The sequence below is a fragment of the Pogona vitticeps genome, chromosome 4, assembly GCF_051106095.1.
Source record: "Pogona vitticeps strain Pit_001003342236 chromosome 4, PviZW2.1, whole genome shotgun sequence".
Lineage (NCBI taxonomy): Eukaryota > Metazoa > Chordata > Lepidosauria > Squamata > Agamidae > Pogona > Pogona vitticeps.
The window spans coordinates 93976323-93999427 of NC_135786.1; the positions used below are offsets into that span (position 1 = coordinate 93976323).

At 39.3% G+C, this 23105-nt stretch overlaps 1 protein-coding gene across 2 annotated transcripts in view; it reads left to right on the plus strand.

Annotated features, from left to right (window-relative positions):
• The window catches only part of DPYD (dihydropyrimidine dehydrogenase), a 623728-nt gene that overhangs the window by 530388 nt on the left and 70235 nt on the right, over positions 1-23105 (plus strand). For both annotated transcript variants that reach the window (XM_020801233.3, XM_072997958.2), the window contains exons 19-20: positions 2441-2583; positions 18406-18585. In XM_020801233.3, coding sequence (XP_020656892.3) covers positions 2441-2583; positions 18406-18585 — 323 coding nt within the window. The remainder of the gene's footprint in view (positions 1-2440; positions 2584-18405; positions 18586-23105) is intronic.

The following is a 23105-nucleotide window of genomic DNA, read 5'->3' on the forward strand; positions in this document are numbered from 1 at the left end:
GACAAAGCACTGGAGAAGATGCATAAAATATAAACTAGAGACAGTGTAGAATATGTCCCTCTGCATGCATAAAATAATATACAGTATCTCGAATGATATGTCAGGCTTGCCAACTATATGCTGTCTTTACGTCCTCCCAGCATCAATAACATTTTAAGTAATGCTAATGAACTACAAATTTAACACTTAAAACAGTTTTTGAATGAGGCTGGGACCAGCATACACAAGCCTTTATATTTTACTTGTTGGATAACTGATGGAACAGTGCAGGTTCCTCTCTGCGTAACCATGCCTGTTCCCAACTTCAAGCATGTATGTGTGCATTATGGCTGGGGGGTGAGAAGAACTGCTGCCCAATATGTGAGGGTTGCAAAGTGAGGTGGGGACAAAACTAAATAAGGAAGAACCAGTGCAGGAGAAGGAGTGGAATCCACAGTTGTACTAATTTTTTACTTTTATTCTAGCCATACCAGCTGGTGCATCTTCACATGGCTTTGATTCTTGACTTTTACTAAATATACTGTATGTATCTGCCACTACAGTTAAACCAGTTTCATGGCTTTATTCTAAGAAATCCTGGTATATCCACATTTGGTGAGATGCTTAGAAGACATCAAATAATCTTGAAGGGGGAGAGACTAAAGAGTAAATCAGTTGAGTTCTGTAGTATAGACAGGTGATCAGAATACTTTGGAAATTATAATTCAAAGGAGTGAATGCAAGCTCTTTAGTACATGAGCAAATTATAAATCTGAGGAGTCCTGAGGTTGGAGCTAAGAGAGCTGAAGTTTTATGAAACGGATATAACTTTCTAAAGCAGATACATCTGATGTTCTAGTCTTTTGTAGAAGGAGAGGTAAGAGAAAATACCTGCATTCACTATTCTCAATTGTTCTGAAAGAACAGACCAGCTGTAGCCATGTTTAGCTAATGGCTAAAATTATATTAGTGGTGAACATTATATTTTTTTGCCCTGAAGAATTAAAATGTTCAGTGATGTACTAATGCCTGCACTACATTTGTACACACACAGCATGTGGTCAGATCAAATGACATTGACTAAAATCTGTTTGCAGAAGAGTATTCACACTGTGGCTTTTCCCTTCTGGCTTGCCTTCTGTTGCATGACTGATCATGTGACTGGGTGACCATGAAAGGCAGATATCAGTGAAGGTAGGCTGGCATGCATGGTACTTACACTACACAAATCCCACAAGATTCTGGCCATTACCATTTAAGGGCTAAAGTGGCAACCCTCAACAGTGAATACTAGAACAACCTAAACATATGTTCCAAGAAGGTGGCTTCTTGCATTTTTTAACTGTATTTCTCATTTTTCCTGCATTGATATAAGGGAGGAGACATTAAAATATGTATGTATGTATGTATGCATGTATGTATGCATGTATGTATGTGTGTGTGTATGTGTGTGTGTGTGTGTGTGTGAGAGAGAGAGAGATGAAGGGATAATAATCTCCTTTCAGTGTCATGTTGTCTTTGAGGCTACCTTACCTCCTGTACTTAACCACAAATAACCCCCTGTTGAACTCTGTGGCATAAGATTGCACTATTAAGGGAAGGTGAAATGAACATTGGAATGGAAAGAAGAAAGGACTGTTGGAAAGGAAAAGAGTTGAGGGGAGAAAGGGATAGGAGACATAAAAGGGTACAGCATCAGGTCAGGGATGAGGCCTATGGAATTTTTAATCAATGGGAAGAAGTAAGTAGCTGATGGGACAGCAGAAGGGAAGGACCTGTGTGAATAAATGCAGATAGGAGTGCCAAGGTTGGGATGGAGTTAATAGATTTTTAATCTGGCCCAAACTACATTTACTAAAAATCAGTAGTAGGGCCAGTACAGGTAAGAGAAAGCTCAGTGTGGCAATTACATTGGGATTTCACTCAGTAGACTTGTGCCAATCCCGAGACTCTTTTGAGAACAAGTCTAAACTATGGTTAAATGTTAAGTGCATGAACTGGCATAAGTGTCAGGCCCAAGCAATCCCTCTTTGCGTCTCTTTACAAAGAAGATTGGACATTTTCACTTACACTTTTCACAAACCAGAACATCACAGGTAATTCTTACAGAAATCCGTGGAGTTCTGTGTAGAGTATGAAAACTTATACTTTATAAAAACATCCTCAAAAGTAGTTTGATACCATTATAGTTACAGCTTTGCTCTCCTGACTCATTTAAATTGACAGAGTCTGGGGGAGGGAACACAGCTGCAGCAGAACTGCACACGTGCACATTTATCTGTTGAAACACCAGCGACAACTAGATGCACTAAACATATGTAAATGCTGCCACTCATACAGTTAAAAAATTGATATGATCTTTATGTAGAGAAAGTGTGTGTGTTTGTTTATGGGTGAAAGAGACAGACTAGGATATGAATCTGCACATCCCCTACTCATGCATTGTTCTCTCTTTGTACAGGAAATGCCATAAGACCCATAGCGCTTCGTGCTGTTTCGGCAATTGCTGGTGCCCTTCCAGGATTTCCGATTCTAGCAACAGGAGGCATTGACTCAGCTGAAAGTGGCTTGCAATTTCTTCATAGTGGTGCAGCTGTTTTACAGGTATTTATTTACCATAATACCTTTCTCCTAGTACAGAGGACCCATGGTAGCATTCGAGTAATTAAAAAAAAAGTTATGGCTAAAATCACTTTACTTTTATTGAACTTATACCCTGCCCCTCTAGACAAAGTCTACTCGGGGCGGCTTACATGAGTAATAAAATACAATTAAATGACATTCATTAAAACCTGCTAACTAATATCTATATACATTCACAAGACAGGATAGTTAAGAGACAGAAAATGAGTTAATTGACTGGAGGGAAGGCCTGCCTAAAGAGCCAGGTTATTAAATGGCTTTTAAAAATGCCCAGCGAGGGAGCCAGACAGATTTCCGTTGGGAGAGTATTACACAGTGGTCCAAATTCCAGTGAAAGGGAATGGTTTAACTCACAGTAATTAATGATCAAGAATCCATACATGGATTCTTGATCATGCACTAAGTAATTCAACTGTTGTACTGTATAATAAGGAAGTGCAATGGGAACTCATCAATTAGCAGCACCCTGCCATTGTGAGTTACGCCATTTCTCCTGTGCTGGTATAATTATGCAACAGGATTTTGGCCAGGAAGTTGTAAAATTAATGCTCAGTTAAGCATATTATTATATTATCATAGTAAGCATATTGAATAACCACATTTAATTTAAAATGGTTTAAAATCACAATATAAAAATATAAAAGTTATCCCTGCCCTTAAAAAATCTTTGCGAAGTGTATTTTACAATAAAAATAGAGTTTGCTTTCAAATGGAATGAGAGATGAGTCCAGAGTAGGTACATAGGTATCCTTTGCTCCCACCTCCATTTCTACAGGAGAACTATTCTGAAAAATAATGTGTGAATGTGGAAAGAAAAAAAAAATCAGGAACTCAATACAATCAGTTGCATCTAGAATGAGGTTCCTTATGATCATGTTAAGGCAATTAACACCGAAAATGTGGTGGAAGCGCCATACAAGTGAGCCTCAGAGAAAGCTAAGGATGATTTGAGATCAGTCAGCTGAAGGAATGAGGCTGAGAATGTTTTGAATTGCCCAAATGGACCTCGGTAGAAATTAGAGCTGTGTTGGCATCTTTTTCTTAGTGAATAGTGGGAAACAGCAGTGACTTGAAATGACTACCGATGAAAGTGCAAGAAGAAATTGAAAGACAAGTTTAACATAAAAGAAAAAATGTGACTGCAGAAGAATTACATAACTTAAATGTTGACAGGGAAGAAATCAAAATAATTGAAAATGGTTCAGTGATCAAGCCAAATGGAAACTGCAGAAGATGACTGAGACCTAGGAGCACAGCTATGAAATAACTAGAAAAGATCCTTAAATGAAAGTATGTGTCACTGGAGATCAAAACCAAGATTATCCATGGTATAAGACTCACAGTTACCATGTATCGATGTGAGAATTTGCCAGCAAAAAAAGTGTATATTCATTTCAAGTGTGATGTTGGAGGAGAGCTTTGAGGTTGCCACACACTGTCAGAAAAACAAATAAGTGGGTTCTAGATCAAAGTAAGTCTGAACTCCCTCTAGAAGCAAACATGCTAAACCAAGGCTATCAAACTTTAGATACATCGTTACAAGCCGGACTGGAAAAAATAGTAATGCTGGGAAAATCAAAGGCAGCAGGATATAGGAATATTCAATAAGAGATAGATTGACTCCATAAAAGAAGCTATAGTTTTTATTTTGGAAGATCTGAGTACGGTTATTGATAATAGGACATTTTGGAGGTCACTACTTCAAAGGGTCTCCATAAATCAGAAGCAACACAACAACAACAGCAGCAGCAGCAGCAGCAGCAGCAGCAGCAGCAGCAGCAGCAGCAGCAGCAACAACAACAACAACAACAACAACAACAACAACAACAACAAGCACCTCCTACCCCAGTTCATAGACTCGTAGAATAGTGATGTTGGAAGGGGCCTATAAGGCCATCAACTCCAACCCCCCACTCGATGCAGGAATACAAGTCAAAGGATATCTGTCAGGTGGTTGTCTAAGTTTCTCTTGAATTCAACAATTTGGACTCTGCTCTGATTTGGTCCAGCTGATTGGAAGCCAGACTCACCTGATTTAGATCCTGAATAGAAACTTGGACAACTTAGTTTAAATTTTAGAATCTGACTCCTCACATTTGCCATTGATTTCTGTTAAGAAGCAGAAAAAGCTATAGCTTTTTTTTTTAAGTTCAACATTTGGCGATATGATAGCCCCTTCATATTAGATAAAGAGGTTGAAAGACCACACCCCCTAACGTACACATTTGAAGAGTGGCCCTGATAAACTGCAACATGTCCAGATTAAGAGAATGAAAATACTAAGGGGCTACGTCTTGTGAGAAAATGGTGAAGGAAAGGGCTGTGTTTAGCCTAGAGCGGATACTCTTGAGCTACAATTCCCAGAAATTCTGGCCAACACAGCTAGTGGTGAAGGCTTTTGAGAGTTTCAGTTCAAGAACATTTGGGGACCCAAGATTGGGAACCACTATATGGAGAAAAATTTTTAAGATGCAATGTGGTACTCATCTTAAAATGCGTAAAGTAAATTTGTTTTCAGAACTTCTAGGGCTTAGGGCCTAAACTGGTAGATTCAACTCCTATTCCAAAAGGATTTTAAATAAGTTTAGCAAGAACTTCCTGACTTCACTAGCAATCGATTATGTTAGATGATGGTGAACTCTTGTTAGGATTTTTGGAGCATAGGTTGGATGGCCACCTATCAGATTGCTTTAGCAGTAGATTTCCTGCAGAGATGAAGGATTTGATTAGATGACCATTTTCTACCTTCCTTGATGCTCTGAATCTCAGATGGCTATAGAGAGTCACAATTTGGCTAAATTTGGAGCGACTTGCAGGTTACCCTAAATACTTGTGGTAAAAAAAACTGATAGCACCTACAGTACTTCTTCATTCATGCTCTATTGACAGCTTCCTTTTATGATTCCAATTGGCTTAGATCAGTAGCTCCCAGTCTTGGATAACCCAGCTGTCATTGGACTGTCACTCCCAGAAACCTCAACTACCACAGTTAATGGTGAAGGCTTCTGGGAAGTGCAGTCCAAGAAATCCTAGGTCACCCAAAGTTGGAAACCACTGTTTTAGATTGTCTATTTTTCAATGATAATACATGTTTTTGGTAAGATGAAGACATGAATATGTGGATATTATTAGGTGTCCCCATCTCCACACCAGTCATTCAGTTACTGGGTTATATTGAGAGACAGCAACTATCTATGGCTGAGAAAGGGATCTGAATTTAGGCCTTTTATCTGATATTCTGTACCACTCTGCCTCCCATACAATTGAATTTAGCAGATGTTAAGTTTATGTTACTATAATTCTATTGGTACTAGGAAATTTATATTGTGCTACAAAACCACTGAGAAATTTATATTGTACTACAAATGCACCTGTCTTAAATAAAAAATGACTCATGTTGTGTAAGACTTCAGTTCTAATCCTAGTGTCTGAAAGAAATGTTCTCTTTTTTGCCTTCCTTACTCTAAAGCAGCATTTGTTTCAGTGTAAAGGAAAAAGGGAAAAGTATGATCAACAAGGGAATGTTTCATTGATTTCATTTATGACTGCTAATTAGAAATGAACCTCAACCAAAAGAGTATATCACTCCCCACAATTTGTCACAGAGCCTCTGAAGATTTCTATTAAGATGTTGTATTAGCTGAAATATATTGCAGTGATCCTTCCAACTTGCTTAAGGACTTTGATTTGACTTCAGAGATGGATGTCTTGATTAGTTTATTAATATATTGTCAGGCACAAGGATTAGATAGGCAAATTGATTCATTGTTATGCCTCTTTTGAGAAGCTTGTCTCTGACGATAAAATGTTTAAGTCTGACAGAAAGGAACATCAAAGGAACCTAAATGATATGGAAGCACAGTGTACACAAATCTACAAATTAGTCTCTTGGGCTAAATCACTGTGTTCCTTTGTTTTTATAAGATGTGGACAGAAATGTGAGAGGGGTTCAGTCCAGCTCTGGTGAAGGCTAAATTCAATACAGTATTAGTCCAAACTAGAACAGACCTATTAAAACAAATGAGACTTGTTAGTCACCATTTTTGTAGGTACCATTGGTTTCAATGAGTTCACACTTACTGAGGATTAACATTGAATCTAGCTCAGAGAGTTGAGCAGATCACTTAGTTCTCCCACTAATACCAACAGGATATAGGTGTCTAATTTTACCTGGACTTCAGGCTCGAATGTTTATACAAAACCCTCATTTTACAACCTTCAGAAGAAGAATACAGAGCTATCAAATGTCTTTGGCATAAAAGAGGCAATGGCACATTCTTCTCTTCCACTGCCAGGCACTCAGTAACTGATAATTTTGTAGACAAGAGGTTTCTAAATTGTCCCATCAGGACAAAATTCGATGACTCGGAGCTGGATCCATCTTCTCATTTCAAAAATAAAGATGCCTACTTACACATCCAGAGTTTTAAAAGGACTCTATGGCAAACCTTTCTGCACATAGTGTTAAGAAATAATAGTTTGAGTGAAAATTGAAAATTGTACATGCTGTGTATTGGAGGCCTTCAAGAAAGTTCTCAAATGTGTTTTCCAGAACTTTCTACTGGGAGAGGTTTTCTAGGAAACTAATGGTTCTAACAGTTTCAACAGTTTCAACTTCCACCTTTAGTTTTATTTCATATACAATATTGGGGAAGAAGGTCCCTTTTATTTTTATCATTGGCTTTTGTTGGCCAGATCCATATTGCTGATTTAGATTTGCAAAAGGAAAATCATTTAAGTCTTGGCAGCAAATTGCCACCCATTCATAAGGTGCTAGTTGTGTTCCTGTGTAATGCATTTATAGGACCATAGCCAGAAGTTCTTTAATAAGTGACAATTTGCTGCCAAGACACATGATTTCATGTGCATAAATCAGCAATAGGCTTCTCACAGTTCATTCTTGCACATTTGTTGTTGTTTATTTTTGAGCCTTCTTAAGAAAATACCTAGAAAGCAGAATGTGTTTTGAATAAAATCTGTTTTTGAAGAAAATGTTAGGAATATCTAAAATTTGAAAAACTATACATAAAACCTAACCATTTCATTATGGTTTCTCTTTTGAGAAAGAGATTCACTTTGCTTAACATGGAGTTTCTTCAGAACCTGTTTTGTCCCCGATAATTTATCTATAGCTTTTTTGGGTGTGTATGTGTGTTTGTTTGTACAAAAGGAAGGAAGGAAGGAAGGAAGGAAGGAAGGAAGGAAGGAAGGAAGGAAGGAAGGAAGGAAGGAAGCTTATGTAACCAAGAAATCAACATCTGAACAAATATAAGTAGAGTTAATAGCCAATAGCCAATGTGAACATTTTAATTAAACAGGAATTTGTTAATGAGGTGAGGAATCAAAAAACCTGACTCTCTTTCTGAACATTGATAATTTTTCCTTTTTTCCTGATTAGTGTGACATGATGTGGTTTTTCTTAATGGAATGGTTATAGTTTAAAGCTTTGAAACATATTAAATACAACACTCACTTAGCTACATAAATATGAAAGAAACCAAAAGGTAGTGGTCTTGGACAGCTTTTGGTATATTTATCACTCCAGATGTGTGATATTTTGGTGATGAAAGCCAAATTAATTCTGAGATTTATTTATTTTTAAAAGTAGCATTCAGCACAGCATGTTTTTTTTCTTCTTAAATGAGATATTTTCCCTATTTCTTTGACAAATAATTTTTTCATCTCTGTTCATCATATATATGAACGTGTATCTACCTCAAAAGCCATATATATGGCTTTTGAGGTAGACACACGTGTTTTTAGAATTCATCTCACTGCAGGAAATTCGAAATGAAGACAATTATAGAAAACTCCAGTTGAAAGAGAAAATGCATTATGGAAAATGCCATAAAAGCACAAAAATATTTGAAGTAAAAATCACTTCACAGCATCCTGTATGATTCAATTGTAGATCAATAGTGTGTAGTTAATGCATTAGCAGTAGAGCATTAATTTGCAATTACCACGGGTGATCTGATCCTCTATGTGTTGTCCATTGACATAGATGACCTTTTGTTGAAAAGGATTCTGCAGTCATTATTATTTCTAGCAGCTGTAACTAAAAAGAGCAGAATGAAGGGGGGTGCTTTCAGTCCTGTAGAATATACCTATATCTCTCTCCCCTTCTCCACCCTCATGGAGAAAAAGAGAGGGGTGGGGAGAATTAGCTCATGGATACAGAAGCCAGTCCATTTCAGCATTTAGAATCTTTTGAACATTTAATTGTTTAGTTGGAAAAATGCATTTGTCCTTTTCAATTGGATATCACAAAATATAGTACAATGTGTAGCTCTGATAAGGTGCTTTATGTCTTTCCATTCCTGATGGTCACTGAGTGAAAGCTTGTTTGAAGAATTTACCATGAGTGTTGCTGCTTTTCAGCAGTCCAGATCGGTGCTGGTAATTATGATTGTGTTGGCTCTTTTAAAATGAGTTTCTTCTCATTTGGGCAAAATGGGCATCCTTAAGGCTCCAACGCAGTATTCATGCCCTTCCATTCACCCCCAAAACTATGTGGGAGGCCAAACAAAACTTCCAGGAATGCCTCTTTAAAAACTTTTCTCTTGCACTCTTTAAGGGTGTGATCAAATGGGCATTCAGCCCACTGTAAGGTCCATTGCAAGGATGAGTTGTTCAGTGCTTTTTCAGTCAATCGCACAACGTAATCACTGGAGTGAACCAAACCATCCTCAGAGTGTTCCTACCAGCATTTTTCTTGGCACCTGTTAGGGTCTACTACTTTTTTGGTGCAGGAAGGTTTGCTCCATTTTGGTTGATTTCCAGCACATTCTAATCACTGGAAATGAACCAAAGCGAGCCATACAGCTGTTGATTTGCTTGCTGTTGTTAATTTGCCATACAGTGGTGCCCTGCTTGACGACGATAATCCGTTTCAGGAAAATCGCTGTGAAGCGAAATCGTCGTCAAGTGGAAAAAAAAACCCATTGGAATGCATTGAAAACCAGTCAATGTGTTCCAATGGGGAAATACCTCATCGTCCAGTGAAGATTGCCCATAGAGAACTGCCGATCAGCTGTTTAAAATTGCTGTCTTCCAAAGCAGGGGTCCGGAAAACAGCCATTTTGCGAAGGGAGGGAAGCCATTTTATGAAGGGAAGCCATTTTGCGGAGCCAGAAAAATCATCTTTTAGCGAACAAATGGTTCGCGAAGCAGGCTCCTAATCAATGTCAAGCAAAAAAAAAAAACAAACCACCATTGGAACCATTGTTTTGTGATCGCAATAGCGATTGCAGAAAACTCATCGTATAGCGATTTTGTTGTCTAACAGGGTCGTCGTCAAGCAGGGCACCACTGTATTGTGAAGTGCCTTAAGAAGACAACCACTTCAGAATATTGGCAAATTAAACACTTTCTCTCTCCCTCCATGGAAGAGGAAGTGATTTTTTTTAAAATGACTGTAATAGGCCACTGCTGATACATTGCATCTCTAATAAAAATGTTAAAAATAGAAAACTTCCTCCTGGAAGCAGGAGGAGACAGGAGACACTTTTTTTCCTCCTTTCTCTTGTCTTAAAGGTCCGGTCAAGAATTTGCATACAGTACCTGTTTTTCTTGGGGCCTGAGTAATTTATAGAAAACCAATGAAAAAAATGTTTTAGAAACTGAGAATTTTGTAAGATCCAACAGCTTCTATTTTGTTCTTTCTGCCTGAAAGTTATTATCTGGGCAGAAAGACAAGGAAAAGAACCGTCTCTTGGATGGTGTGAAAGTGGGTTTTCTGCTTTATTCCTGTAGGATTCTAGAGGTCGGAGAACTTTTCTCCTTTCATAGATCACAAATAAGTTTCTTTCGTAGATACGAAATTGAGTTCACAAATTCTTATAGCCAAGCTGATGGAGCCCGAAGGCAATTTTAGTGAAAAGAAAATATAGCAGTATTGAAGGAAGAGGCTCAAAAGGATGAAAGGTTAATCACTCCAGGACTAAATTGAGGTCCCAAGACAGAAAAATTGTTTTGCTGGCTAGTTTTGATAGACTTGCAGCTTACAAAAATGTGGCCCTTTGGGAAAGTACCACAAGGGAACAACACACTCCTGCTTTAATGATATTGTTCATTACAGTTCTCTGTCTGCCCACAGTTCTGTCTCTATGGACCAAGGAAGGTCTGTCATGAATGAAGCCAAAAAGAGAGAAAATACTTGTATTCTGTCTCTTTTCTTTTACTCCTCCCTTGAGTTCTTGGTCTGTTTTAAGGTGGTTTTCAAATGGATGGACTTCTTGATGTTCAAGCTGTCTTGGCTTTTTGATGGCAATCAAAGGTTCTGGGCTACTTTGTACATTTGGCAAAACCAGAAAGCAAAGCTTTTCTGGATGGCACTGCAGTATTTGAAGGTATGAGGTTAATAGGAACTCAAACTCCGTAAATTCTCTTCTATTTGTTTAAAATCTATTTTTATATAAAGCAAAAAATAAAGCAGATGCTGAACACTGACATGCTGCAGTCCATATTACTGGAATGTGGATGTGTAGTTGAAAATCATCTTCATTTATGTGAATAATACATTTTTATAAATTAATATAAGACATTATATAAGAAGCAAAACCAGCTTTTTAGATTTTTACTGAACCAAAATTGTGTATTTGTATTAGAAAAAGATATGAAAATAGATGTGAAATACATTCAGTTTCTGTATTTCCAAAATTTTATCAGGGCTCAGGAAAAGAAAAATAATTTTGAAAATCTTTTTTTAAAAAAAGGAAATGCTTAACTGAATGTAATTTAATACGTTTTTGGCTCCAAAGATATGTGAATTTATTTTGTATTTCTCATAGAACATATTAAATAAGAAATTCAAATCAAAGAGGCTATGTGCGTAACTTTGTATGTACCTTCAGTATTTTGCCACTGAAGATCATTTCAAAAAAGGGGGCAAATGTCAGCCAGATTGGAAGTAGAAAGAAGCCACAAGACTACCTGTCCACTGCAGAATCTTTCAAAGTTACCAACTACAGAGTTGCACTGCTTATCCTGTTGATACGATCCAGATATTAGAAACTGTAAGGTCAAAGGCTGACTTTCTAATAGGATGGCATTTGGAGAGCTCTATTACTTAGAGAGATCTTCTGCTGTTCGGTAGTGAGGCTGAACTAAGTCTACCCCTTTTGAGGAAAAAAAGATGGCATTCTGAAAATGGTAGAATTTTATTGTTTCAACAAAGGAAAAAGAGAGACATGATAGCAGAGTGAAACATTTGTGATCTCCAAAGCGTGTGCTGCCACCGTAACAGTGGAGATGAAAGAGGCGGCTGTCTCAATTGCCTGAAAGCTGCTTTGAAACTCACTTTGATCTCCTATGATTGTCTGTTAACATTATTGCTAAATGCAGTACATAGAGATACTACTGTTTTCGTGTTACAGAGATACAGCATATAGGAGCAAATATCGTAGAAGACTCAACCTTTGCTACTGACATGTTTATGTCCTGAGGTGCACTTGCAACCGCACACTATTTATCTGTACACACTTTCAATAAGCAGTATGGCTGCTGCCAGGAGAATATGCACAGACTGACAGCATCAGCAGGGCTTTGGGCTGTTGCTTTCCATCATAGCCCATTGGGCTGAGGGGAAGACAGCATGCAGGAAAACAAATTCTCTTTTTCCATTTTAGGTTGTTCCCTATGTAGATGCAATTGCCAGGTTTCAGTGCAGGGCTGACTTACAGAGTAGGAATTAGAAACTGACGGTGAGACCTACTGTAGGTCTCAGACCTGACTGTCTCCAATTATTGAGTGCCTCACTTACTCTGCAGGGTTGTAGTGAGGATAACAGTGGAGAGGAGATCCGCATAGGATGCCTTAAATTTCATGAAGGGGAGCTGGAATGCACAAGAAGCAAAGAAAATAAGTACGGCTGTTGTCAGTTCAAGGATTAATTTGCTCCTCGGTTCCAGAGTTATGCGGAAAATACCTTAGGAGAAGAGAACAGCTAATTACTAGCTTCCAACCCTTGAAAGAACAATACAGATTTGGAGGGTAGGGAGTTGTAATCATATCAACAACTGGACTGAACCATTCATTCCTCCAAATGCCCCACTAGAGTCAGCAAAAAAAAAAAAAAGAGGTGGGAAGCAAACTGAGATCCTTCACTGCTGTGTCCCCCCCCCCCCCATAGTGCTGTCAAAGTCCAAGATCTCACAGGCAGCCTCTCACCATGGACAAGGGCACCAGGACCCAGTCCACCATGCAGGGTATAGAGTCCAAAGGCACTCACTGCGCAGCGGGCCGTGACCAAGTTGAGGTGTGAACACCAGGCTGGGAGCCAGGTTGCAGGACCAGGAACCCGGAGCCAGAACAAGGCGCCGAGATGCAGGAGACCAGCAGAAGCAAGCAGGGACCAAGGCAAGGGCAGGAACAGGTACAGGAACACTGGAGTCTAGATGCAGAGATGCAGAAGCCAAGCAGAGGCAAGAGCAGGGATCAAGGCAAGAGTAGGTGCAGGAGCAGGAGCAGGAACACTGAAACACAAGGACTCTGGAGCTCAGGCAGTAAGTAAGGCCCGCTTGGTGATATATGTATTCAAGCGGTGTTTTGTATTTTCCTTGAGTAGTTACATGAGAAATTAAATGAACACAGTGGCAAGGTTTCCATTATGGTATGCAACTGCATGGGCATGTATCCTCCACCCCCTCTGTGCAGCTTTCCTCCTCTTTTGTGCACCCACAGCGATCGTTTCCAGCCTCTTTCATCCTGTTATAGCAGAACTCCATGGGGGGGGGGGGTTTGAGACATGCACGTGGGGATGAGGCACACATGTGGGGTGGAGCTAAAAATTAGAGGAAATATTGCACACTGGATATAAATAGTAGAGTAATTTTTGGTTAACTCCCTTTAGTTAGCAGTACAAAAGCCAGCTGCAGCAAAAGAGAAATGTGAATAGCTAAAAGCCCAGTTTCCATCCAGTCCCTTTTTTTCCTCACAGCGACTTGTCCTTTGTATATAAAAGTTACTCTACAAGTAGCTTAAGTAAAATAAGAAAAAAAAATATTTAATTACAGTTGTGGAACCTCAGTTATATTCATAAGAATAAAAAAGAGTAACAAAAGAAATTGCAGTCTCAACGTTTCAGGAGATTGAAATCTACCAAGCTGGTCACAAGGACAGAAGTCATAAAGAAAGGTTTACATATCTGCTCAGGTTGAAAGTCAAAGAAAAAGAGGGAGGACGAACAGAGTATGAAAGCAAACAAACATGAAGAAGGGGTGCCTCAAGCCTTGGAAAAGGGACATTGCAGATTGGCTAGTAGCTAGGCATAGTTATGTTAGGCTGTGAAGCCCCTCTTCCCACTGAAACTCAGTGTTAGGTTGCACACACATCTCTGTTCATTTATTTGCTGTCTGTATCTTTGTTATTTTTTTTTCTGGTTTTTGTACAGTTTTATTAGTGCCCTGGTACCTTTTACATGGTTAGATGTCTATGGTTTCATCATATTAACTATCTGACTGTTTAATTTATGTGAATTGCCCAGAGTAGTACTGTAGCACTAGCGGGTGTGGTATATCAAATTGAATCAATCAATGCAACACTGTTATTTTCTCCAACAATAAATCTGCATAAATAAGATATTAGGTTTGGTATAAAATCCATTGTCATTGTACACATATTCTGGGAGACAAAGCACTGACTGTGATTTATGCCAGCCCTGTAAGGTGGTCTACTGTTATTATACACCTTTTGATGCTTCTAGTTAGAATGATAGCTGTGCAGGATAGTGCAGTGTTATTCTGGTGTAAGGACTTTTTAATAGGTAAATATATTGATGGGGCTCTTATTAAATGGAATGAAGGAAACTGAAAGTGGAAGCAGGCATGAGGGTGTTACCACAGGTGAAAATACATTCTAGTTACTAGATCTACTTACTGGAGAAGAGAGAAGTAAATCTAGTCTAGATTTCTTGAATCAGCTCCATATGTCTTTAACTTGGGCCCCAGGTAACATTGCACATCAAAAAGAGGGCCCATGGTCTCAAATAATAGAAATTATGGTTTTGTTCTCTTAAACTATAAGATTTTTGCACACAAAAATGTGTTCCAAAAGAACATTTCTACAATTCAAAATTCAAATAATGCAGTAGTTCTTTTAAAACAGCTGAAGTAAAAAGTAGTTGATAACAATGTGAAAAGTAACATAAATATTCCAGCCTTCTCTAGAGCCAACACTGATTAAGCATTGCCACTAGAGATGGGCAGAAATCAGAAAGATAGTTATTCATTTTGATTTGCGGCTCATCAAGGCTGACTAATCACAAACTAATTTTTTTTTCTGACAAATAAATGAATTGATTTGTCAATTCATTTTTTTATTTTAAACCCTATAGAATGCCCCCTCAAGCACATAGAGAGACCACAATTACTGACTGCCCTCTACAATCCCTCCAAGTTTGGTGAAGATTGTGTTTCAGACATCCAAGTAATACACCCACAAAAATGGGTCCCCTAGGAAAGTGCCCTTTAGCAGCTGGCTTGGGGAAACCCAATCTTCACCAAATCTGGAAGGATTGTAGATGATAGTCAGTAGAAGCTTCTCTATAATTTTGGTCTCTCTAGGTGCCTGGGGGGGGACTTTCCTGGGGGGCTCTTTTTGAGGGTGTACTGTATATCTCAGACATCTGAACCCCAATCTTCACCAGAGAGGAATTGTAGAGGAGTGTCAGAGGAAGCTGCCCTGCAATTTTAGTGTCTCAGCGTGCCTGGTGGACTGTTTTATAATCAAACAAATTGACAAATTAAAAATTGCTGAAAATTCATTGATTCATATTTGTTGGGACATTGATTTGTACGAATACAAATTGACAAATTAGTGATTTTTTAATGAATTTGGTGATTTGTTTTTTAATATGTGTCCATCTCTAATTGCCACTTCTCCTTACCCAGTAAAATGTTCTTAACTCCATATCATGCTCCTTGTGTTTTGCATTAATGGTATCAGATGCCATGTTCTGAAGATGGTATTCCTATAGTCTGTAGGCTTCTAAATGGAGTGACGGCTATTTGCCATTGCAGTTGATGGGGCAGAAGGGAGAACACAGGTGGATGGAGCCAGAGTAGAGAGGCAGTCAAAGGAAAACGTGGGCATTCATACCTATATAGGTAGGCAACCAAGCATAGACAAATGCACAAAGCAAGCAGGGAATAAGGTAGAAACCTTTGCTGAAAAAGCAGGCAACAGGGGACAGCCTGAGCCAGTGATGGGAGACTGTGCCATTTGCTCTACATGACTAACTGTCCTCAAATAACCAACTGCCGAAATACCATTGAAAAGGATATTCAAGGCCAAAGAGTATGTGCAGATAATGCACAAGGAAGATGCATGGCTAGGTTGAATTATGCGGACATGCTGCTGTGGGCACACATTGTGCTCACATACCACTAGGCAACTTTGCCTTGAGTGGAAAAAAAAATCTTGAAATTCTCCTTGTTTGTTGGATCAATCTCTGCTGTCCTTGACAACTGTCTCAGGTTCTCGCGGTACCCCCATGGAATGTGTGTCTTTTATGTTGCTCAGCACCATGTGTTTTCCTGCACCCTGCTGCTTGACTTTTCCTCCAGTGCAGCATCTCAAACTGACTGGCGCCACGGAGCCGTGCTTTGATGCACAGCCAGGAAATAGGCTAGCCTGCCTCCCCCCCCCCGATTCTGTAAATGCAGTGTATTCTGTATTATTTCAGTTCATTCCACTGAGATAAGGTCATAAACATTAATAGCCACATTATTTATAAGATTACAGTTGTAAGGCTTCTGTGCATCTCTCCTTCATGCGTACTGTCAAAACAATGCAAGATTTCAGTGGTGGAATCTGCTTTCTTTGAATTATATAAGCCAGCATACTTTTTAACCTATGTTTTCAATACCCCATTCCCTTTCTGAATTGCTAAGAAATGTGTTATTCCTCCTATGTTTAAAAATTAGAAGCCCTTAGTGAACAAAGAAATTTAAATAAAGCACTGGTTGGATTTTACAGTTAAATAACCTGTGGAGAAAATTATAATGATGTTCTGTATAATTGTTCTGGAGGGGGGAGAGAGAGAGAGAGAGAAGAGTGAGCAAGTGAACAGGCTTAAATCTATGGAAGGCATAACAGACCTAATTAATGCTTACACTATTTCTCCAGAGGAGGAGATTTTATGTAATGTAAATTGGCTGCATAGGAAATGTTCTTGTGCGTATTTTATATTTATTCATTGTTTCTTTCTACAGAGTTGTAGCGTACAGTATTTCAAAAGATAAAATGTACTCTATTTCTACGGAACAACAGCTTGTAATGTAGCATGTGACACCAGGAATAAAACTTTGATCATGCTATCTGGGATTTGATTAGTTGCCATCATATATATTGTATGGATTAATTTTAGATGGGCAGATGTGTCTGAGAGTGCATGTAAAGAAAATTAGAGTATTTGATCGTTTCCTGTTTTTCAATGCACCCGATACTTGTCTTGCTTAGGAAAAATAAAGTCCTTTGCTAGAAATAATAACAAAATCCTGTTCAAAGTTTGGAATGATATTTTAAAAAGCTAACACATTAGCTTTCATTTTTACTTCTGTTTTTTTAAAAAACTTTAATGTGCTAATGTTATTGATGAACTAATGTCATGTTGCACTATAAATATTAAAAGTGACAAAAATATCTCAGAATAATTCTTAGAAATGATTTGGAAGTAAACATTACATCCTCCCACGCACAGTATTATAGAAGGAACAATGTTGTGCTCTTATTACCTTTCAAAAGTGTTACAGGTAATGTCATTACTTGTAATGTGTTACTATCAGTCTCTGAACCAGATACATTATAGATCTGTGTCTTAGCTTTAAAAGCTCTGATTGCTCACTTCCCCATTTAGGCTCTAAATGAACATGTGGGAACTTATCTGGAAACAGTAAACAGTGTAAGTCTCTAATATGAGGGATCAGGCTGGATCTTCAAGTTACTTTGTTCAAGAACAGTAATAGTATGTATTCTCGGAGGCTTTCGTGGCTGGGATCTGATGGTTGTTGTGGGTTTTCCGGGTTCTTTGGCCGTGTTCTGAAGGTTGTTCTTCCTGACGTTTCGCCAGTCTCTGTGGCCGGCATCTTCAGCGGACTGGAGTAGGAACTCAGTCCATTCTCTGTTCAACTCTGAAGATGCCGGCCACAGAGACTGGTGAAACGTTAGGAAGAACAACCTTCAGAACACGGCCAAAGAACCCGAAAAACCCACAACGACCAGTAGTAGTATGGCTTGCCCTAGTCCTAAAATTATTTTGAGAGTGATGTTGTATTCATTTAACTGGAAAATTTGCTTATCTATCTATGCACTTATGTTTTTGTACAGCAACTAATAAGAACTAAAAATTCGGAACATTCAAAGAACTCTCACTAAAATGATTGATCTGGATGTATAGTTTTTTGACTGATTGCAAAAAAAAAAAAAAATTAATACAAATCTCTAAAAGAGCATAGAGTGATTCTGGAGTGTTGTTTTTGTTTTTCTGAGCCTACTCAGCAATACTGATTGATTTCTCCAGAGCCGCTACGTTGTACATTTTTTTTGGCTGCAGATAAAGACCTATTTTAATTGTTCCAGGTATTTGAGTTCTTCTTTTGTTCTTTTCAGACCTTACATAAATTACATTAAAATCCGGAACAATTAAAGCAAGGCAGAGGATTCCTCAAGGAGCCGGAAGTATAGAGCAGCTATCACCATTTAATAATCCAGTTTCTGAAAACTCTGCTTTTGATTTCAATGAGTACAAATTCCTGCAGTAACTATGTTTTATATCTATTGAAGGTGTGCAGTGCCATACAGAATCAAGACTTTACTGTGATTGAGGATTACTGCACTGGGCTGAAGGCTTTGCTGTATCTACAGAGCATAGAGGAGCTCCAAGAGTGGGATGGACAGAGTCCACCAACCATAAGGCATCAGAAAGGAAAACCTGTGCCCAGAATCAGTGAACTCTTAGGAAAGGTAATTTACCTCCATCTCTCTTTGTCAAATGCTAGCATACTCCTGGTCTGGAGTGAAATAGAAAATCATAGTTTTAGGGGTTTTAAAAGAAGAACTTGTCTAAGTTTACACTTACCTTCATAAGTAGAAATAAAGAACTTTCCTTATTTATATTGCCCTCCCAACCCCAGAATAAAATGCGAGACAGTGATACGGGTTAAATACGGGCCACACTTTATTAATATACATTCATATTCAAAATTGCCATTCAAAATTGCCATTCAGAAGGAGGGGACCTGCTGTAGTGCAGAAACAGTTAAATGACGTGAGTATCTAAATACTCCTAGATCAATGAAAGGATGAGTCCCGGGCCCCCAGGCTCCAGCAGTCTTAAGAATAGCAGGAACCTGGCCGGCCGCTAACAAACACTCCCAGACCTTGATCCCCCTTTATTCGAGGGTTGTTAGTCTGGAAGTGGCCCAGCACATCTTCCTGCCACAGGCACTGTAATCGCACGATCCGCAGTGCCAGGCGGTCGGATGTACTGTTGGGTTGCTTCAAATTACAGCGGGACACACTGTAAGTACCTGTTTTTTCCGCACTACCCGCCAGTGTGACCGAAGTTTTAATCCGCCAAATTGCCACAATCCTCTTCTAGCATGGGATAGGCAAAAAACTCCCCCATCCACAGGCCAGTCAGGATGAAGGCCAAAATTCCTATCTGGCCCCGTAACAGCGACCAGAATAAGTCACACTAGCAATAGGGAGGGCAGGTGTCTGCCCGAAAAGAAGAGGGTGTTCCAGAGAGGAAAGCCTCTTTAAATACCCTGGCTTTCCCCTCCCATCAAGTGAGACTAATCCATCTCGCGATATCCCGGGTGGAAGGCAAGGCCAGCTTTGCTGTTCAAGATTCAGGGACCCTCCAGCGGCTGGATCATTCTGTCTTTTTCCCTGGTGGAACCCAAGGCAGCTATTGACAACAAAAAGGTTCAACTAAAAATCACAATTCCATTATTAAAGCCATATAAAATAAAAAGGTCGCATTAAAACAAGTACACAATTAATGTCCATTTAAACCAGTTTAAAACATTTAAGAATAACAGCCAAACGACACCCATCATTCACAATTCCTTTATTGCAAATTCCTTTATTGTTTACAATACGTTGATACTACTTTTCCATTTAAATGCCCAAAAGATACTTTTTTTTGTCTCAGTCATCGCTGTTGTTTGTATTTCTGACCAGAAATAATTGGAAGATACCCCTTTCAAAAGCAATGTATTTGCATAGAAACATGAGAGGGCGGCTACTTCTGTGCTCACCCAGGAAGAGGGCAGGGCAAAGGTGCTCTGTCACAGAGTAGTGCAGCAATTAAGTCATTTACTGCTGGAGGTCTGCTGCTGGAAAAAAATGGGTGCTGGGAACACACAGATTGTCTCACACTTTGAAAAGCGCAACAGGAAAGGCAGGGAAGCCTGCTGGGTATACCCAAAGCCAAAGGTGACAAGAGCTGGTTTCCCCCAACCATGCCCCTCTTCTTCCACATTTTAGAAGATGTAGTTTTTGGTAGTATCTGGGGGTGGCGGGGATAGATAAAAAGATTGGCTGACATATATCTGTTTATTTCCTCTGGACTCCAGAAAGCTGAGTAGATTTAAACTTTTCTGAAGCCAAGCCAAATGTAAGAACCAGATTTTGGTTTTCTGTTAGTAAAACCAGTTAAGGAGTGGGACATTTCGGGGTGTGTGGAAAGGAGGGTGTGCTGTGTGTGTAAGGAAAGCTGCACTTTCTGAATGGGAGGGGAATAACTGGGGGCCATGAGTAAGTGATTGAGGAGGCTCTGTGAGTGTGTGAATTACAGGAAAAGAGCAGCAACATTTGAGAAAATGATGTCTAGGGAAAACTGAGGGCTTTCTGCACTCTTGCAAATAAAGTTATGGCTGTTCTGCATCCACAGTGGTGTTTAGTAGCAACACATGAATTGAAAAATGTGCATTACTGTTTTGACATGAAGCAACTTGCATTCTGTGTTGAGACATTCATTCTATTTTTTAGTTCAGTTGTAATGATCAAACAGCCGAATAAGTCTTTTTGCTGGGAGCATAGGCCTATTCTGACCAACCTCTTCAAAGAGGTTGCCCTGTTACTCTGTTTCAGAATAAAAAAGAAGTCTTGTAGCACATTAGAGACACACCTATCTCACAGAGACAGTCATGTGCATCACCTTTCTAGCACAGGGGAACTATCTGTGTTTCCTGCTAGAGGTAGGTGCTTGTGCACAACCTCTTATGGGTTTTATGTGGGAATCTCACATTCAAATAGTGTAGGGTGAAATGGTTTCAGAGTGCCATATATTCCAAGTTCAGCCCTTGATATCTGCTGTTCAGAATATCTCAGGAGTCAAGGACCAGTTGCCATTAAAAAAAAAACAGTTATTATGCTTTGCCTAGGACACTATGTACTCTGTGTTTGCCCATTTTCAAGAAACAAGTCTTCCCAGAACACATAACAAGACAATCATGATTACTTGCTGGAAAACATGGACGGCACTTATCTCCAGCTGGTAGGCTTCCCATGGTCGCCACACTGGCTTCTTTGTGAATGGAATTTTGGACTAGATAAAGCTTCTCCAAGACTGTTTGTATTATGTGCTTAGCCTGCTTCCTTTGGCCTTGGCTCTATTCTCCTGAAGGACAGGTTGCTGTCTGTGTAACAGAGCTCACCCCCTCAATAACACATTTTCCAAATGTGCAAGAAATCAGTAGGAGTAAATATGGATTATCTAGTCAAGATGGTAAAATGTCTTCAAAAGGTACTTGGAGAAAAACAGGTACAGTACAAGATTAGGTTTATTGAGAAAACATGGCAGACACACAACCCCAGAGATGGGATTAAAGAGTGATTCTCCTCATAGAAAAGAGAGGATCATATTTCACTGCTTGAGCCTCCTTTCTCTATGTATTAGACTGCAGATTCAGCCTCTAACATCTCTAATTAAAAGTATTAAAATATTTGCATTGAAAAATACCTTTAAAATCAATATATTTATTGTTTCCCTCACATCAAGATACTGGGGTGGATAACTATCATTAAGAAGGTTTCCAGTTACATTGATTAAACTCCACCTTGTTCTCTCCCGCCTATGACCGGGTTGAATAAAATAGCTTTACAGTGTTTCCAGAAATTTCTTTGGTTTCAAAGACACGTGCAGCGTCATGAGGCAAAAGCATCCTGGACTGATGAGAGTAGGCTGGGCTCTTCAAATTGCCGTCAACATTGGAATTTTTTTTTACAAAAAAAAAAAAACACCTGTTAAAAAAGAACAAAATAGCAAGGGAAAAGGTTCTTGCCCAGTCATATTGCAACTGCAGTAGCATTTTACTTGCCTGGATTTGTGGTTGTGTCATACAGTCTGAAGTGGTATACATTCTAGCCCGATTCAAGTATTCAGGCAAAACCACATGTTCAGAGCAAAGGTCCATGTAACCCTCTGTGTTCCGCCTAACATGTTTATAGCATTTCCATGATCCAACTACTCTGAGAAGCAAGGGCTGCCGATCACAGAAATACTGTTAAGTGACTTCAGGTGAATTTCCAAGCTAAACGCCTGAACCAGGCCATCTGCCCTCTCAGCATTCCACCAGCTGATTAAATTTTGCTGCTACAGACACAATGGCTGAAATCTAGCAGCATGTTGCAACTAGACTAGGCCCACTGAATCCATGGGGATTTGATGAGTCAACCTCTCGGCAGGTTCCACTTATTCAGTGGGCATGGTCTAGTAACGGCATCAGTAGAACCAGAGGTTGAGAGTTCAATTCTCCACTGTGCCTCCTTGTCAGGGGCTGGACTTAATTATCCATAGGGTCCCTTCCAGCTCTGCAGTTCTAAGGTTATTTAAGGTTATTATAATACTGCATTTCAGTCATAAATGGGTACTCTGAGACTCTTAAGTAAAGAGTTGTCCCTTGCAGCCATGAGTGGGAACACAGCATGCTAAAGAGGGCAATTTGAATCAGTCTTAAAGGTCACTGTATGATATACAAGTAAAGACAGTATCCAAGATATTGTAGAGTTAGTCCTTTTCAAGCTGCATAGTTCACCTTCAGTTGAGATGCGAATTTGACTTTGTATAAGGCAGGTCCTTATTTCTTTGCAGTTTCCCTATTAGTCAGTTTATTAATGTCTTTGAAAATGTCATACCAATTAAACAGATTTAAAGTTTGGGTGATATCCTTATGATTTAAATGTTGCATCTGACCCCAGAAAGGATCTCCACCTCCCATTCGCTCATCTGGTAGTGCTGAGAACCCAAAATCCAGTCCTCTATAGCCATGTAGGTATTCTCTCCACGTAGCTGCCATGCTTAAGCATTCCCAATTTGCAATAGGATTCCTTGGGGACCCTTGCCAGCTGGAATAAGTTACAGCAGCTCAGGGTGACTTTTGCTTTCATAGAGAGGAGAGCCATGGTTAGAACCAGCTTTTTAATTTGCTCCCCGGCGGCTTTTGCTTCCCCCACTGCTCAGACTAGATTTTCAG